This window comes from Stegostoma tigrinum, chromosome 5 (genome assembly GCF_030684315.1).
Source record: "Stegostoma tigrinum isolate sSteTig4 chromosome 5, sSteTig4.hap1, whole genome shotgun sequence".
NCBI lineage: Eukaryota > Metazoa > Chordata > Chondrichthyes > Orectolobiformes > Stegostomatidae > Stegostoma > Stegostoma tigrinum.
Window position 1 is genome coordinate 43,809,820 of NC_081358.1, and position 19,358 is coordinate 43,829,177.

Consider the following 19,358-nt stretch of genomic DNA (forward strand, 5'->3'; position numbering starts at 1 on the left):
CCGTGTACATTTGGTCTCTTCATTTAAGAAAGGATGTACTTGCATTGGAAGTGATTCACTGGGCTGAATCCTGGGATGTTAAGGAGTTGTCCTGTGAGAAAAGGTTGAGCCTGTACTCATTGGATTTGAGAAAAGTGAGAGGTAACCTTATTGAATAATGTAAAATGGGTACTTGACAAGTTGGATGCTGAGAGGATGCTTCCACTTACTTGGCAGTCTAAAACTATGAACATAGTTTCAACATCAGGGATCTATGACTCAGGATGAAGATGATGAACAATTTATTCTCTCAGAAAGTCTTCAGCTAAGGCCATGGATGTGATCCGCCACAATTTTATTGGATGGTGAAGTGGGATCAAAGGGCCGAGAGGCCTCATTCTGTTGCTCTTCCTTGTGTTTTCCAGCAAGAATTCAAAAAGAGCATAAAATGGTGATTTGGTACAGATAAGGTCCAAATATCTTTTGGGAAAGCATTGTTGTGTAAATAGAAAGCAAATGAATCGGGAATGAGAGCTTGATTGAATTCTGTAAGTGAATTGTTCACTTTGTTAGCCCAGTTATTTTGCCAAATCTTATTTGTAAATCTAAAAGGAAAGAGGAGGGAGCTAGTTATAAATCATTGTAGTCTTGTGAAAAAAAGTCTTACTTTTAACTTTTCACATGGAAACAATCCTAGCTTCTAAGCAATCATCTCAAATCCTGTTCTGTGTTGTAAAGTTTCCTTAATTTACTGCTTGGGATGAGGGGACGTCAAAGAGTAATTCGTAACAAATTCCAATGGCACTTACAAAATAACTTGCTGTGGTAAATCAGAGTTGAGAGTCAACCACATTGTTGTGGGCCAGAATGGATAAGATTTCCTTCACTATAGGGCAGTAGTGAACCAGATGGGCTTTTAATGACAGTTGACAGTGGTTTCATGGCCACTGTTTCTGAGGCTAACATTTATAATTTCGGAACAATTTATTGAAATATATTTCATCAGCTGCCATGTAGAATTATTCTGGGCCTTTGGGTTGCTGGTCCAGTAACACTATCACAGTTCCACCATCTGCCCAGAGTGACTGCCATGAGTTAGGTGATTGTAGGAGAGAAGCGGGGCACAATGTTTAAAAAGAGTAATGACGGTAATTACCTGTGAGGACTCCATACTGTTTTACTCTGGAAGTTGGGATTAAATTCCATGCATAAGACCGATAAAATATAGCTCTAAAGGAGATGAGATATTTGGAACTGCCATTGGAGAATCTGACATAAAAAGGTGTGGAGCTGTATGAATACAGGAGGCCAAGCAGCATCAGAGGAGCAGGAAAGTTGATGTTTTGGGTCTAAACCCTTCTTCAGAAAGGGATTTCTGAATGTAGGAAGTATTCCAAACAGGCGATTGTGACTTGTAAAATGGAGAATTATGGGATTGAATCCATAGTCGACACTTGAATGCTAGTGTAAATTAAATTCAACTAATAAATATGAAATTGAAAGTTAGTTTCTGTCACCATTACTGAGACTAATAATAATGATGTGGAGGTGCGGTTGTTGGACTGGGTCACACGACACCAGGTTATAGTCCAACAGGTGCTTTTGAAATCACACAAACTTTCTAAGTGCAGCTCTTTTGTCAGGTGCAGTGAAAGAACAGAGCCCACAGAAACAGAGTTTATAGGCAGAGAGATCAAAAGATCATAGAACTGGTGTGAGTGGCGTGTTAGGTGATAAGTCTCTGTTGGTGACCAATAGCAATTGATGTAAAAAGTCTCTTGTGTTGCTAATGTCGTTTTTAGGGTGGGAAATCTGATATTCTTACTTGGTTTAGCCTACAAACACACACCAATGTGATTACCTTGTAACTTCCATCTGAAATGTCCTAATAAGACACTCATCAAGGGTGTACAAAACTGGACATAAAATGCCGGCCTTAACAGCGACACCTGTAATTGACATCACACATTTAAAGAGTTAAAATATTTTGAATTAGCTTCATAGCCTGTGCGCGCTTCAGTCCTGATTTTGTGACCATCCTGAATGCATATTTGTGCATTAGAATTTGAGCAAGGAGACTCTGAATAGTAATCAGAATCATTTTGATGAGTCATGAGTTTATGTTTATATAAAACAATAGGTTTGGTTAAGGTAAAATGATTACAGCTAAGATTAAGATTCTCCAAAGTAATGTTTCAGAACAATACAGTGGAAACCAGGTTCTTGTCATTCAGGTACTGTAAGGCTGTTTATATTGATATAACTGGTGTAGCATTGGAAAAGTGGCATTTAGCCTATTAATATAAATTTCTTGGTACAGTTTGCTTTACTGTCATCGTAACGATTGACTCTGTACTCAGTATTATAGAGGCCAAAATACTTCGTTGAAACATAAGTAAAGCATAGAAGGATGAAGAAACAAATTGATTGGGGTGCTAAACTGGACATCTCCCAAGGCTGATATTGCACTTTAGGGAATCTAGTGCTACGTGTATGTTCACTTCATCTCTCCAAACGCATCTCGAGTCAAGGATGTCAACTGGCACATTAAATTTGCATCCTTTCTTTTAGATTCTTCCATGGACCCGACCAACCCTGGCTGCCATTTCCTGCACCGTATGATCCTCTGAGATTGCTGTTCCTGTCCAATTTTGATCTCTTGTAAATCACCAGTTTTCATTGCTCCACCATCTAAGGTGGTGCCTTTAGTTGCCAAGAGCTAAGTTCTAGAACTCCAGCACTCTACCTCTCTACCTTTGCACCTCTCTTCTGCCTCTAAAATATTGCTTTTGACTTAATTCTTTTACCAAGCATTTGATCAGCTGTCCTAAAAGCTCCTTGTGTGATAAATTTTGTTTGTAGTCCTATGAAACACTTCAGGCCGTTTTATTGTGTCCTAGGTGCCGTGCAAATCCCAGGTGTTGTTCTCTAATGTATTTATTGCCAGTCTCGTACTTTGGTGATTCATCATATTGTTGTTGGAATGTTTACAGCTTTCCATCATATCTAAATTGCAGCAGTAATTTGTCAACTGTAAGCTGCATTTGTCATTTGTATTCATTGCTACAATAACCTGTAATTATCAGGAAATATCTTACAGATGGTCCTTACAGTTTTTAAATAAATAATGTCGATCACCTGGGATTTAAGTGACAGGTAGGAACAACAATAGTTGACTGAAGTAATGGGTTCTGAAAAATTTCCACCTTGTTTAAAAAATTTTTTAAGATGTTTTACTCATTGTATCCCTTTAAACCTTTTAATTAGTCAAGTAATTAAATAATTTAAAGATAATGACATCTGATTACATAATTGAATGACAACAGCCTGCAACATTAACTGTGGTGCTTTACTGTTCAAAAGCCATCATGAATCCTTCAGAATAATTCTGGAAAGAAAGGTGTCCATTTATATAATATCTCTCATGACCACTGGACGGCTCAAGCTGTATTACTATCAATCAAAGAGTTTTGCAACTTTGTTTGAATGGCAGAGCCAATTTGCACTCAACATGCTTCCACAAACAGCAGTGTTGTAAGAACCAGATTTAATTTATTTTCCAATGTTTGTTGATGGATAGATATTTGACAGGATACTTGGGATAACTCCCATGCTCTTCCTAGAATAGTGCTATGGGATCTTTTGGATCCATTCCAGCAGGCTGATAGGGCCTGAGTTTTACATCTCTTTAAAAAGACTGGACTTCTAACATTTTTGTTGACAACAGAAACTGAGTACCTTAATATAGCACTTTTTTGATTGGGGTGAGAGTTGGGGGGTTGCGAACGGTGGGGGGGTTATGAATGAGACGGGGTGGTGGCCCAATCAAATTCTGGGAATCAAATCAATTAGGGGAGACGATGGGCTGTTAATCCAGAGAGTCAGATACTGTTCTGGAGACCTGGGTTCATCCTGCCATGGCAGATGCTGGAATCTGTATTCAAAAAAATTTAGAATTAACAGTCTAGTGATGACCAAGAATCCATTGTTGATTGTCAGAAAAACCCACCCGGTTCACTAATGCCCTTTTAGGGAAGGGAACTGCCATCCTTACCTGATCTGGCCAACATGTGACTCCAGATCCACAGCAATGTGGTTGACTCTTAACTGCCCTCTGGGCGTTTAGGGATGGGCAATAAATGCTGCCAAGCCATCCTGTGAATGAATAAAGAAAATAAAATCTGGGTCAGCATGAGACTGTAGTCAGGGGGAGGGATGAGATGGTAAATGCTATGGAGTTCATTGTGGGAAGGTAAGACTGTTTAACTGGAGGAATATGCAGCTTTTCCAAGACTGGACGTCATTCATACTTGTCAGTCTATAGAGCGGAGGGGCAGAGAGCTGGTGAGGGAGCGGAAATTGGTATCGCCATTGGGCATGTATATCTGATCCTGGATGTTCCTCGATTCATATCGTTTTTTTGATTATTATATGTACGTTAGCCATTCTGGGGCTCTCTTAAAAAAAATCTGTTTATGAATTTTCCTAGATAATTCCATCTCCCATTTGGCTAGTCTGATTACTTTTTTGGCACTGAATTATTTCATAACTCTCTGTGAAGAGAGCTTCAGAGTCAGTTTGATTGGGTTTGTAACTGGTTCAGAGTTTTCAATGATAAAGAATTGATTTCACCTCTATACAATTTTCTGATTATTTTCAAAGCTACTTCGTGACATTTTTAATAATAAAACCGTTAAAGAATCTTTAGCCTATTTGGCCTTTATTTTATCATGAAAGGTTTGAGTTATAAAAATAGGCTGGGACATTTTTCCACTGGAGTGAATGAGATTGAGGCATCACCTTTATAGAGGCTATAAACTCGTGAGGGCCATAGATAAGGTGAATAGCAAAATCTTTACCCCGTGTTTGGAGTGTTCAGAACGGGAGGGCATAATTTTAAGGTGAGAGGGGAAAGATTTAAAAGGGATCTGAGGGACAACTTTTTCACACTGTCAGCGGAAGTGGTAGATTCCAGTACAGTTACAACATTTAAGATTCATTGGGACAGGTACTTGAATAGGAAAGGTTCAGAAGGATGTCAGCTAAATACCGTCAAATGGGACAATCTTAGTTTAGGAAATTTGCTTGGCCCGGACACAAGTTGGACTGAAGGGTCTGTTTCCGTACTGTTTGATTCCATGATGCAGCTGAAGAAAATATTCTTTGATTTTTGATAGAGCGGACCAGACTTAGAAAGTGGTTTGCTTGAAAAATGTGGTTTAACATTGATTTGTGATCGACATAAGATTTGAGTAAATAGAATCATAGAACCTGTTTTTCAAAACAGAAGGCAGTATGTCACAGAAAACCCAGAGAAGAGTGTGCAAATCCCATCATATCTAAAAACTTATCAGTAAAAACTGTCTGCCACTAAATTAAAATGCTGGAGAAGTGGAAAACTGCAGCCTTAGTCACAGAAGCTAGTCAGACCTCAGTTGGCATATTGTGTGTGATTCTGGGTGTAACAAATTATGAACAATGCAAACACATTGGGGAGAGTGCAGAGGAGGTTTACAAGAATGGTCACAGGGATGATCCACTTTCAGTTTGGATGATAGATTGGAGAATTTGGGACTGTGTTCATGTAGAAGGCTAAAGGCAATTTAATAGCTGTTTCCAAAATCAAGAGAGTGTTGCACGGAATAATTAAAGTGAAATTGTTTCTCATAAAAGGATCAAGAATGAGAGAACACAAGTATAAGGTAATTTGCAAAAGAAGCGGCACGATGGCACATTGGTTAGCACTGCAGCCTCACAGCACCAGGGACCTAGGTTCGATTCCAGCTCAGGCAACTGTCTGTGTGGAGTTTGCACATTCTCCCCGCGTCTGTGTGGGTTTCCTCTGGGTGCTCTGGTTTCCTCCCACAGTCCAAAGATGTGCCGGCTAGGTGAATTCGCCATGCTAAATTGCCTTTAGTGTTTAGGGGTGTGTGGGTTATAGGAGGGTGGATCTGGGTGGGATGCTGCAAGGGTCCTGCTGGGCAGAAGGGCCTGTTTCCACACTGTAGGGATTCTGTGATTCTAATCAAATGTGATATAAGAAAAAGCTTTTTTACAGAGTGAATAGTTATGGTCTGGAATGCACTCCCTGCAAGTGTGGTGGAGACAAGTTCGCTTGAGGCATTCAGGAGGTCATTGCTACTGTTCAAATAATCATCCAATGTTATGGGTAAAAGGTAGACGAAAGGCAACAAGTCAAAATGTTCTAACATGTTAGGCTGAATGACTACTTGCTGTAGAGTAACAATTCTTCTGTAGAGTAACTAATTCCTTTGAAGGAACACACTGAAATGATGATGTCGCATCAGGTAACACAAAATTCTGGTTGTGTCGAAACCATTAGACAGTCCCATCAAAGATATCAAAGCTTGTTGAAAATTGCATGTGATAAATTGAACTTTTACACAGTCTCCTCCTGATTAGCTGAACTTAGAAACGTGCAATACTGTATTAACTTCCTTGTTAAACCATTTGATTGTTCGGTGTGAACACTAGTAACCTAATAAGGAAAAGCTTCAGATTTAAAGGTTTTAAAAGGTTTTAATAGCGTAGAAATTTCAGGCCTGTCCTGTGATGCCCACTTCCTGTGAAAGAATAAAAAAAATTACGTAGTAAGTGTCTTATCAGAAATACTTGTTGAAAATTCAAGTAGGCCACAGTCTACAGGTTTCTTTTTTTCTGCATTTTGCTTATTACTTGTTCAAAATTTTCTATTAACCTGGTTAAGTATGCTTTCCATTTACAAAGCTGTGTTAACTCCACCTGATCATATTATGATTTTCTAAAGGTATCTTGCTACAATCTCCTCCATAATGGATTCCAGCCATTTCTCCACAAAATAGAAATGTAGTCATGCTCAGCAATATAAGGCCAGATATCTTCCCACAAGGATTCACAATAATCTGATGTGAATGAAGAAAGTGAGCTTGTTTAACTTCTGTAGTGGTTTTTCCTGTGAAAGAAAGTTCAGGGAGACCTTTGGTCAACATGATTAAGTCACTGAAGGACAGGAATTTTTATTATTAAAGTTAATTAGTTGTAATGAAATTTTGAGGGTTGAACTAAAAACATAGCGTTAATGTGACCCTACCATCAGCTAAATTTTATTGGAAAATGGTACTGCAGCACTTCATAAAGTCATACATCACAGAAATAGACTCTTTGACCTATCCAGTTCATGCCAAACATAATCACAAACTAAACTAGTTCCACCTGCCTGCTCCTGGCCCATATCCCTATGCGTTTTTCTGATTCATGTATCTGTTCAAATATCTTTTAAACGGTGTAACTGTGCCCGTTTCGACCACTTCCTCAGGAAGTTCATTCCACACATGAACCACCCTCTATATAAAACATTTGCCCTTGTGTTGTTTTTAAATCTCTCTGCTCTCACCTTAAAAAAATATATGTCCTAGGGGGGAAAAAAACACCTACCATGAACCAATCTATGCCACTCATGATTTTATAAACCTCTTTAAGGTCACCTCTCAAACTCCTACGCTCTGGTGGAAAAATTCCCAGCTTATCCACCCTTTCTTTGCTCAACCTTCCATACCTGGCAACATTCTGGTAAATGTTTCATTTTATGTTGTATTGTTGGCACTGGAGGCGACCTCACCTTTAGTAAATACAGCAGCATCAATATATGCTCCGTTATATCAGTCAGTGAATTGGACACAGGGGTGTGTGACCCGCAACAGCTGCTGCAGCAGAAAGCCTATTTTACAGCAAAACAAACACTCTGATGAAGGGTCTAGGCCCGAAACGTCAGCTTTTGTGCTCCTGAGATGCTGCTGGGCCTGCTGTGTTCATTCAGCCTCACATTTTATTATCTACGTCTCATTCAGAGTCTATTTAAAAATAGTCCCCAACTGCAGGAAGCAGAACTCTTGCCCAAAACTACAACAACACAGTCCCCGCCCCCCCCCCCCCCCCCCCCCCCCACCCCCCATCCCCCACCCCGAAGCAAAATGTTGCAATCGGACTCCTGTTGCATAATAAACAAATTTGCATTTATATTGTTGTGACCAACTGGATGCCTTGGAGGACTGGCCAATGAAGTGCTTGTGAAATGTGACCACTGATGTAATGTAGGAAACACAGCAGCTAATATGTGCTCAGCACGTTCCCATGAGCAGCAGAGAGATAACAAGAGATAAATATTGACCCAGACTCCAGAGATTACTCCCCTGCTCATCTCTGTTATCCAGCAGTCCCGGGATAGGAGAATTTGCTGGACCTTGGGCGATCGCAGCAGTTTTTAAAACAATATCAGAGGTGTTTATTCCTGCCTGAAGTTGAAAAGTTTTAAATTTTTAAAAAATATTTCCTGCATGCATTTGTGAGCAACAAAATAAATCTTGTTATCGAACAGTCCAACAAATATGATCTGAAGTATTCCAGACAGAAAAAGATCACTTCAGCAAAATAAATATGAGGGCTGACTGGGTAACTGCACACCGTGACTTTGTAACCTAAACATCGACTTTACAAGATCACAGAGGAACTGGGACGGGACGGTACAGACAGCGTGGGACACAGAATAAATGGTTGCTTACTGCAGGTTTGCTAGGATTTGTAACATGGGAACAGAAACGGCCATTTGGCCATTCCAACTAATGCACCCTTTCAATTTGCTCATGTTTGGAGTCTGTCTTTATATCAGTCTGCCTGCTTTGGTTCCATGTCCCCTGATATCCTTGTTTAATGAGAAAGTTTCAACTTTGGATATAAATTTATTTTACTCCTCCTTACATAAATTTTTCTCCATTTATTTTGTGCAGAAGTGTGCTAGTTCGACTTGAAGGATGCAGTCACTCCATTGTTATGAAAGGCCTCTGTGCAGCCTGTGGTCAAGACTTGACACAGTAAGTTATTTTTGGTATATTTTGCTGACTCATCATTATTTGAAGGTAGACAGCAGTGTGCAACAACAAACAGATAATCCAAATGTGCAGTATTCACAGCAGTCTTTCTCATCCTGTGGTTCACAATTACCTTAGCCTGATAATCTCCTTAAACAGTTCTCTAAAAATGGAATGGCTTTCTCTGTAATAATGCCTTTAAAAAAACAAAACATCAGGTGGATTAAAGCCACATGTTGCTGTTGAGGGTTGCCTAGTGACACTTGCAGAGCAACATTGGCTGATCACAGAAGAAGGGCAAACTGACCTGGGTCAAAAGATTGCAAAGCAATTATGATGAGAGGGAATAAAAGTAAATGGCAAAATAATAATTCTGTTCTCCCTCAGTATGTTTTTTCCAAAGCTCCCCGTTTCAAAGTGTTTCAAAATAACCCTCTCCTTAGCATTAACAGAATGTGAACAGTTGTAAAAAGAGACACGTTGATATTTTTGTCTTGTACTCGTCTGAATGTAAAGGCCAAAATATGAAATTTCAAAAGGAACAACAATTCATACTACATGGGGGAAAGAAAAGTGCAGATTGGTTAAGGAATGTCCCAGAGTGACATTTTCCTGTGCTTTATGTTTAGTTGAAAAGGATTCAATATTTGGGATTTTCTTTTGTTTACTGACCACATATGAAAGTGCAGTGTTCTTTCTCCAAGTCATTCATGTACATTGGAAACATTTGTGGACCCAGCAATGATCCCTGTGGAGCCCCACTGGATACAGGTTCCCAACCTGAAAAAGAACGCTTTATCTCAATTTGTTTTTTCATTGGCCAATTCTCTATCCAGGCCAACATACTACCTCTTACACCATGGGCTCTTACCTTATGACTTAATCTTATGACTTAGCCTTTTGTGAGGTATGTTGTCAAATGCCTTCTGGGACTCCAGATATAACACATCACCTGGTTCTCCTCTATCTACTCAGGTTGAGACTTCTGCAAAAAATTCTAATTAATTAGCTAGAATTCCTTTCATGGGATTAATGAGATGGCTGTCCAACTGCAGCATACATCTAACTTTGAACTCAAGTGTGTTTGAGTTTTACAGGCACATGGTGATGCAAAGTGGTCTGTTCTCTGTCTGTTGTGAACAGTTAATGGGATGCACTATAATAAAGGCCAACCACCGGATATTCAAAATCTGAAGCAAACACAGAATGCTAGAGAAATTCAGCAGGACTGGCAGCATCTGTGTAGAGAATCTGAATCATAGAATCCCTAACAGTGTGGAAGCAGGCCGTTTGGCCCATTGCACAAGTCTTCTGAGGAGCATCCTACCTGGACCCACCTCCCTACTCTGTCCCTGTAACCCTGCATCTCTCACAGTTAACCCACCTAGCCTGCATATCCCTGGACACTATGGGACAATCTAGCATGGTCAATGCACTTAACTGGCTCATATTTGGATGGTGGGAAGAAACCAGAGTGCCCAGAGGAAATCCACGTAGACACAACAAGAATGTGTAAAGAGTTGCCTGGTGCTGTGAGGCAGCAGTGTTAACCATTGAGCCACTGTGCTAGATGCAAGAAGATTTCAGAATGGATGTGCTGTTTGGTGCAATTTACTGGTCATTGGGATGTATGCCTGACATACGTGATATAATCACACTAGCACTGAAATTCATTTACCACATTACTCATTTGTGTGGTACACACACCACCTCTTTGGCTTGATAACAGCATCCTGTTAGTTGAAAGTACCACTCATGTTGTTACATTATAATAGTGTAAAACGACAGCTTTGCCTGTTGAATCAAGCAGCACATGCTTCTGGCTGCTGACTCTATTGAACCAGCTCATGCTTTCAGAAATCCATATGTAATGTCCATGATTAGATGTGAGCCATAATACTCCGATCAAAGAATTAAAGCAACAAGCAATTAAAGGTTATCAGCCAGGCATTTTGTTCGAACTTTAACAAAAATAACCATTGCCTGGTGCATTCTCCGTGGCAGCAACTTGACCCTTCAGAGTTTGTTTGTCAAATAATCAACATCCTTTTCCCCCATGAAGCACAGATTGTTATCTTTGAAATTTAGTTTTCTTGTGATTTGGTCTCAATCACTGCAACGCAAAGCTTCGACCATGTGCCTCTTTTTACAGCAGTCATCTTCCCCATCAGACATGGCTGTGGCACATATGGTGCGTACAGCATCTCTGTGTTTCTTGCTGGATTAGGTCCCACTACACTAATGTTGTCAATGGTCAGGGAGCTCTGAAATGAAGATTACTGAAGAACAGGCTAAGCTCGGGGTGAATTTCATTTGTGTTGATTGTGCTTAGTACATTACTCTCATTATTGCTTTGGGCTCTGGTATACATCCAAGGGATCTATATGCTGCAACTTGCAGGCTGTTGTTACTTCCATTCACACTATTGTGAGGAGCAGGGCAGGCTGATGTTTTAAATTACTTGGAAGAAGGAAGTGAAAGTACTGTAGCCAAATTTGTAGATGAGACAAGAATAGATGGAAAAGCAGGTTGCGAAAAGGATGCAAACGGGTTTAGTTAATAGGCAAAAAGTTAGCAAATGGAGTATAATGTGGGATTGTGAAGTTGTTCATTTTTAGAAGGCAAAACAAAAGAGCAAGATATTATTTAAAGAGAGAAGAACCACAGAACCCTGCAACACAGAGGGACTTGGGGGGTGGTTGTGCATGAAACACAAAAAGCAAGCACACAGGTGCAACAGCTAATCAGTAGGGTGAATGCAATGTTAGAACATAGAACGTAGAACATAGAATAACACAGCGCAGAACAGGCCCTTCGGCCCTCTATGTTGGGCTGACCTGTGAACTAATCTAAGCCCATCCCCCTACACTAGCCCATTGTCATCCATATGCTTATCCAAGGACTGTTTAAATGCCCCTAATGTGGCTGAGTTAACTACATTGGCAGGCAGGGCATTCCACACCCTTACCACACTCTGAGTAAAGGACCTGCCCCTGAAATCTGTCTTAAATCTATCACCCCTCAATGTGCGGCTATGCCCCCTCGTACAAGCCGACGTCATCAACCTAGGAAAAAGACTCTCACTGTTCACCCTATCTAATCCTCTGATCATCCTGTATGTCTCTATTAAATCCCTTCTTAACCTATGTTGGCCCTTATTTTAAGGGGGTTGCAGTAGATGAGTAGGGAATTCTTATTGCAATTTTACTAAGTACTGGTGAGACTTCATCTGGAGTACCATAAGCAGTTGTGTCCCATTATTTAACAAAAAATATTATTTCAATGGAAGCAGTTCAGAGAAAGTTCACTCAGACAATCCCTGTTTCGGTGGGAGTGGCTTGTGAGCAAAGATTAAACAGGCTGGTACTCCACTCGTTTTAATTTAGAAAATGAGAGGTGACCTCATATGGGGCTATTAAGGGGTTTGACAAGGTAAATGCTGACAGGATGTTTCCCCTCATGGAGGAGTCTAGGACTAGAGGATAGAGTGAATAAAGGATTTCCAATTGGAGACTGAGTTGAGGAGGGATTTCTTCTCTTCAAGAGATTTGGAATTCCTGGTCACAAGGAGCTATGGGAGCAGAGTTTTTGCGTATATCTAAGACTGAGGTAGATAGATTCTTGATCAGTAATGGAATCAACGGTTCCAGGGAAAGGACAGCAAAGTGGATGAGGAATGTTGGATCAGCCGTTATCCTCCAGAATGGCAGAGCAGACTCGAGGGGTCAAATGGTCACTTAATGGTTCCTAATTCTTATGGCCTTATGATTGTAAACCTGAGATAATGGGAACTGCAGATGCTGGAGAATCCAAGATAATAAAATGTGAGGCTGGATGAACACAGCAGGCCAAGCAGCATCTCAGGAGCACAAAAGCTGATGTTTCGGGCCTAGACCCTTCATCAGAGAGGGGGCTCTCTGATGAAGGGTCTAGGCCCGAAATGTCAGCTTTTGTGCTCCTGAGATGCTGCTTGGCCTGCTGTGATCGTCCAGCCTCACATTTTACTATCTTTGATTGTAAACCTGGTTGGGGTTGGAGATCATGAGGAAATCTTTATTTCCTGGTCTTGACCTTTGTGCCACACCTTAAAATTGGGAGCTGTAATAACATCTAATTTTTACAAAAGCCTGTAAACTATTTGTTATGTTATTGCCGTGTACACATTGATATTGAATTAAAATGATATGGATTGCATTGAAAACTGACAGTTGAGACCAATGCCATAAATCTAAACTTCAGTTTTCCATCTCTGTGAACAATATATCGATCAAGCTTTTGAGGTGAAATTGGAGTTATACTGGCTCGCTGAGCTTAATGCACTCTCAGTTGTGATTTTGGAAGGTGTCCTGCAGGCATGGTAATTGGTTGGAAAGTCACTTGTACGTTACAGCTTCCTGACCCTGATATAAAGAAGGAACAATAAGCAATCGAATCGTCCTGACCACTGTCCAGAGATACTTGCTGTGTATTCTATTTACATTGTTAATCTGGATTATGCAATTGGAAGTAGCCGTTTCCACAGTTCCACAAATTGCTGCAGTTACTACAAAGAATACATGAATAAATCTGCAGAGTTTAAATTTAATTTGCTAAATTAATGTCCATATAATATAGTGAAGGATATAGTAGTATGTTTAATATGATGAAGATGCAGGGCACATTGCTTGGTGGTTGGACAAACATGAGACCCAAGATGCAGATACACAAACTACTTAAAAATGATGACACATAATGGTGATACAGTAGAAAGCAAAAGGCATTAGAGCAAGACCAGATGCATCCAAGAATACCGAGAGTCACAAGAGTGAAACTGCAGAGGAACTGGCCTTAATTTTTCAGTCTTAACTAAACCAGGAATGGTATTTGAGAACCGGAGAATTGCAAATGTTTAAATCTTTCTTCAAGAAATTGTGTAAAGATAAGTTCAGCAACTATAAAATAGTCAGACTAACTTCAATGGTGGGGAAATCGCTGGAAACAGTATTTTGAGAGAAAAGTTTGTAGTCACAACAGCAAAAGTAAGTTAATCAAGGAAAGCTAGTGTGAATTTGTTGAGGGGAATTTGTGTGCCAGTAACTTGCTGAAGTTTTTTGAAAGGGTGACAGAGTAGGTTGATTACAGTAATGTAATTGATGGTGTACATGGACTTCCAGAATCTCTTTGTTGTAGTGCCATTTAATAGACTTATAAGCAGCATTACAGCTTGTGGAATAAAAAGGTCAGTGGCAACCTAGGCATGGAATTGACTAAGTAACAGGAAATCGAGTTAAGATTCACAGATTTTCTGCGTTGGAGGAAGGTCTGTTCTAGAGGTTTTTGTGGGTTCTTGAGATTCTTGTGTTTCATGGTACATATGAATGATATAGAACGCACACATCTTTGTATACAGAACACAGTTGCAAAGCATCTGAATCATACGAACTTGAAAGCATAGTAAGCAGAGAGGAGGATAGTGTAGCGCTTCAAAAGGACTTTGAATGTCGACAGAATGTGGGCAGTTAAGTGGCAAATGAAGTTCAAAGTGAAGAAATGTGAAATGATTAATTTTGTTATGAAGATTTCAGGAGACAATTTCAAGCAATAGGATAGTAGGAACTGCTGATGGTGGAGAATCTCAGATGACAAGGTGTCAAGCTAGATGAACACAGCAGGCCAAGCAGCATCAGAGAAGCAGGAAAGTTGATGTATTTGTGTGGACCCTTCTTTAGAAGTGGGTCTGAAGAAAGGTCCAGCTTTCTTGCTCCTCTGCTGCTTGGCCTGCTGTGTTTGTCCAGCTCTACACCTTGTTATATCAAACAACGGGTATAGTTTTGAACAGGGTGCAGGGCAGAGGGACCTGCGTAACTAAAATGTGGAGCTGGAGGAACACAGCAGATTTCTGAAGACGGGCCCGATCTGAAGTATCAGCGTTCCTATTCCTCTGATGCTGCCTGGCCTGCTGTGATCCTCCACCTCCACACTTTGTTATATCTGATCCAGCATCTGCAGTTCTTACTATCTCAGAGTGACCTAGGTGCCATAATCATTGAAGGTGGTATGACAGGTTGCGAGAGGGGTTCATAAAATATATAGTAACTAGCGCTTTATTAACAGGGCATACTGTATAAGAGCCAGCAATCTTACAGAATAACGAGGTTGGTTATATTGAACTTTTATAGACCACTATTTTGGCATCACCTGCAGTATTGCATCCAGTTCTGGGTGCCACACTTCAGAAAGAATGTGAATAGATGAGAATATTTCCAGGAATGAGGGATGAAGATGGATTGGAGAAGTTAAAAATGGTTTCCTTGGAGAAATGAAGGCTCAGCGGAGTTTTGATTGGGGAGTTTTAAAATCATGAGGGATCAGCACGGTGGCTCAGTGGTTGGCACTGCAGCCTCACAGCGCCAGGGACCCAGGTTCAATTCCAGCCTTGGGCGACTGTCTGTGTGGAGTTTTCACATTCTCCCCGTGTCTGCGTGGGTTTCCTCCGGGTGCTCCGGTTTCCTCCCACAGTCTGAAGATGTACAGGCTAGGTGGATTGACCATGCTAAATTGCCTGTAGTGTTCAGGGGTGAATGGGTTATAGGGGGATGGGTCGGGGTGGGATGCTTCAAAGGGTGGTGTGGACTTGTTGGGCCAAAGGGCCTGTTTCCACACTGTAGGGAATCTAATCTCATCTGGAAAAAGTAGATTTGGAGAAACTGCTCCCATTCATGAAAGGTTAATGAATGAGAGTGCACAGATTTAAAGTAATTAGTAAAAGAAGCAAAAATGTCATGAGGAAAAACTTCTTCTAACAGAGCAATTAGTTAGGATCTGGAAAAACAGCCAGGGTGTGGTGGAGGAACGTTCGCCTTGAGGCATTAAAAGGGGAAGTAGTCTTACCTGAACAGTTTGAATGTGAATGGTTATAGGGAGAAGACAGGAGAATAGCGAGTTTGGAGAATCAGTGCAACAAGATGAATGGACTCCTGCTCTGTAACACATCTGCAATTCTGAGATCAATATGGTCATTTAAAAACAACAGACACATAGGGTTTGTTTCTGAAGGGATAAAATTGAAAAGCATGAAAATATGTTCGATATGGATCGAACCTTGGTTGATTAGTTGAGGACAATATGTTTTCACTTGAGGGAGGAAATCAAACTAGAAGATCATAAATATAAAAGGGCCGTTAATAAATCCAACATGCAACCTTAATACCCCCAGGAGCTGTTGAAGGGAATATCATTGATACATTTAAGAGGAAGCTAGATGAGCACATAAAGGAGAAAAGAGTGGTAGGAAATGTCATTAGGGTGCAAAGATGATGAATTGGAGAAGGCTTATTTCGAGCACAAGTAAAGACATGGACCTGTTGTGTCAAATTGCTTGTCTCCGAGTTGGAGATATTTTGTGATAAGCTGCAGGGCACCATCTGATTTATCAAAACATGTACAAAGAGACTAGAATGCCTATGGTTTGCTGTATCACACTGAATGGACTCTCATAATATTTGTTGTGCCCCTCTATCTGTCTTATTTATATCATCTTTGTGGAGTACTGGGTATGACCAATGATCACTGATTAATCATCACATTGCAAGTCCATGAGCAATGAGGGGAAGTGTAATCAGAATTGGGCTTGGTTTGATCTTTTATTTTCCCCTAGCCTCCAAAATATTTTGCTGGTGATGAAAGACTGGAAATTCAGCTGTGGGGAAAAATTACTGAAATCCACCAGTGCCACCAGAATTGTGCCTCAGCATGAACACAGGAGGATGTGGAAAGTGGAGATGGGAAATGTGTTCTTTGTACTTAATCTGGACCGTTTATACAACTTGGGGTTCAGAACATTTTTCAAAATTACCTTTTTCAGATTGCAGAAGAAGAATGGGAAGCAAATGGTGCCCCTATCCACAGCCACTGTTTCTATGATTCACAGTGTCCCAGAGCTGATGGTCAGCTCTGAAGTAAGTGCTTCTAGAATTAAGATGATATAGCTACTACACTGCACAGATTTGTGTGCTTGTTTCCTCATGCCTCTTTTTTTTCTCTCTCTTCGTCTCTCCCTTTCTCTCTTTCTCTTTCTCTCTACCTCTCTTCTTTGCTGGCTTCTTTTGCTCACTCCCTTTCTCCATCGTTGGCTTGCGTCTCTCTTTCTTTCACTCATGCGTGCTTTCGTTCTCTCTCCCTTGCACACTCTCTCCTTCGTGCTCCCAATCCTAGCTCACGGAATCTGATTTATCATGGTGCTAAGGAGGCCATTCGATGCCTGTACCACTTCTGTTATCCAAGACTGATCTGTTTTTTTTCCCGTATCGATGCACACCATTTCTATCCAAATAATCATTCCAGTGCCCTCTTGAATGCCTCAATTGAATCTGCCACCATGACATTTCCTGGCATTGTATTCCATACCCTCATGATTTTGAAAATCTCACTGTCTCTTGGTTCCTTTCATTTTCTTTTCCCTTGGCTGTTTCTTCATGTGTTCTTTTGCTCTCTATATCCTTCACCTGATCACATTTTCTTTCTCTCTCTCACTTGGTGTTTCTGTTTTTTGCTTACTCGCACACCTTTGCACACTTTCTCACTTGCTTTTGCTTGCTGCCTGTTACTTGCTCACTCACACTTTCAGCATTGCTCTCTCATCCATTCTTTTGCTATCACTTGATGTCTGTTGCTCACTGTCTCTCTCTCTCAGCTCTCTGTTCGCCCCTCCCCCCGCTCCCTGTTCGCACCTCGCAACCCCCTCCCCCGCTCCCTGTTCGCACCCCCCTCCCCCTCTCTTCATCTGCCCTCTCTCACTTCACAGCCCTCTATGTTCACCCCCACTGTCTCTGTACCTCTGTTTTACCCCCTTCTCTTTGTTCAACCCCCCACCCTCTGTACCCCCTCACCCCATAACACATCCCTGTCTGTACCCCACTTTTCTCTCTGTTCAGTCCCCTCTCTATTTGCATCCCCACTTTCTCTGGTCCTTTCTTCAACCTTCTGTTTGCCTCTTCCCGTACCCCCCTTCATTTTCCACCGTTCACCCACCAGTCCCATTCCCTCACCTCCCTCCCATTCCCACCTGCAATTCCTCCCTTTCTCCCAGGTTCCTCCCTGTCTCCCACCTCTTTTCCCCCCCCCCCATACACTTTTACCCTCTCGCCCTCTTTCCCACTCGCCCCCCCCCCGCCATGGCTGCTTCCCCACTTCCTCCCGCCGCGCCTGCTTCCCCACTCTTCTCCCCCCCCCCCGCCGCGCCCTCTTCTCCTCCTTTACTCTTCTGTCTCCTCCCCTCCCCTCTTTCTTTCACTCTCGCTCTCTCTCCACTTTTGCATATTTCCTTTTGTTTGTTCTCCCCCTTGCCTCCTTACGTTCACTGAATGTCTTGGGTCTTTCTGAAAATTATGGAGTATTTTATTCAATGCACCGCATACTCTCCCAAGTACCGTTTTAGAGCTTTGTTTGTGTTTGTTTACGCATGTACTTACACACTAATTGCTTTTTATGTGCTAATTGCTTTTTCTCGGATCTATTGCTTTGGTTGGAGTATTTCTTTAAAGTATTAGAATTAAATTCTTTGTGTACACCTGAGGAACAATGTACATAGTGTCTTAGAGAGTGCTGCTGTGTACATGGACTGCACTTAAGGTTTGAGAACCACATGCAGAACTTGGGTTGTGTATTCTTGAAGTACCAAGGTTGAGGAGTGATGTAATTGAGTTTGAAGTATTAAAAAATTTGATACTAATAGGTGCAGGAGCTTCCTGTGATGTGAGATCCAGAACAAGGTAGTACAATTTAAAACTTGGCATTAGGTTGACTATAGAATGAAATCAGAAAAGGTGTTTTTCACACTAAGGCTGAGTAAATTAAAACTTCGAAAGCTGAGAGCGATAGATAACTTTTTCTATTCCTGCATCGATCACGGCATCACCGGCAAGGACAGCATTTGTTGTCATCTCTTATTGCCCCTTGACAACTTAGTGACTCTTTTCAGAGGGCCCTTAAGAGTGAACCACCTGGCTGTGGGTCTGGATTCAGAAATACACCAGATCGGGTGAGGTGGCAGATTTTATTCCTTACAGAAGGTTAGTGAATCAGCTGGGTTAGCTTTTAGAACAATTGATGATAGCTTTATCGTCACCATTACTGAGTTTAGACTACATTACCAGACTCCATTTGTTAGTATATAATTGAACTTAAATTCCACTACAACCAACGACAAAAACTGAAATGTCTGGAAAAGTTCAGCAGGCCTGGCAGTACCTGTGAAGGGAAGTCAGAGTTAACATTTTGGGTCTGGTGACCCTTTCTCAGAGGACCTGAGGAGGACAGTGTTCACAGCTGCTGCCTGACCTGCTGAGCTTTTCCAGCAGTTTCTGTTTATGTTTCTGATTTTACAGCATCCGTAGTTCTTTTGTTTCTATTAAATTCAACCAACTGCTCAGGTGGGAGTTGAAGCCTTGTCCCTAGTCTGTATCAGCCCGGGCCTTTAGTTTATTAGTGTAGTAACATTGTGACAATCTTTAAAGGTTTCGAGAAGATTTCTAGCTC

The 19,358-nt window shown here is 41.1% G+C and overlaps 1 protein-coding gene across 2 annotated transcripts in view; it reads left to right on the top strand.

The window, feature by feature from the left end:
• Positions 1 to 19,358, top strand: part of ctdp1 (CTD (carboxy-terminal domain, RNA polymerase II, polypeptide A) phosphatase, subunit 1) — a 270,284-nt gene that overhangs the window by 13,602 nt on the left and 237,324 nt on the right. For both annotated transcript variants that reach the window (XM_059645960.1, XM_048529206.2), the window contains 2 exons: positions 8,763 to 8,846; positions 16,687 to 16,780. In XM_059645960.1, coding sequence (XP_059501943.1) covers positions 8,763 to 8,846; positions 16,687 to 16,780 — 178 coding nt within the window. The remainder of the gene's footprint in view (positions 1 to 8,762; positions 8,847 to 16,686; positions 16,781 to 19,358) is intronic.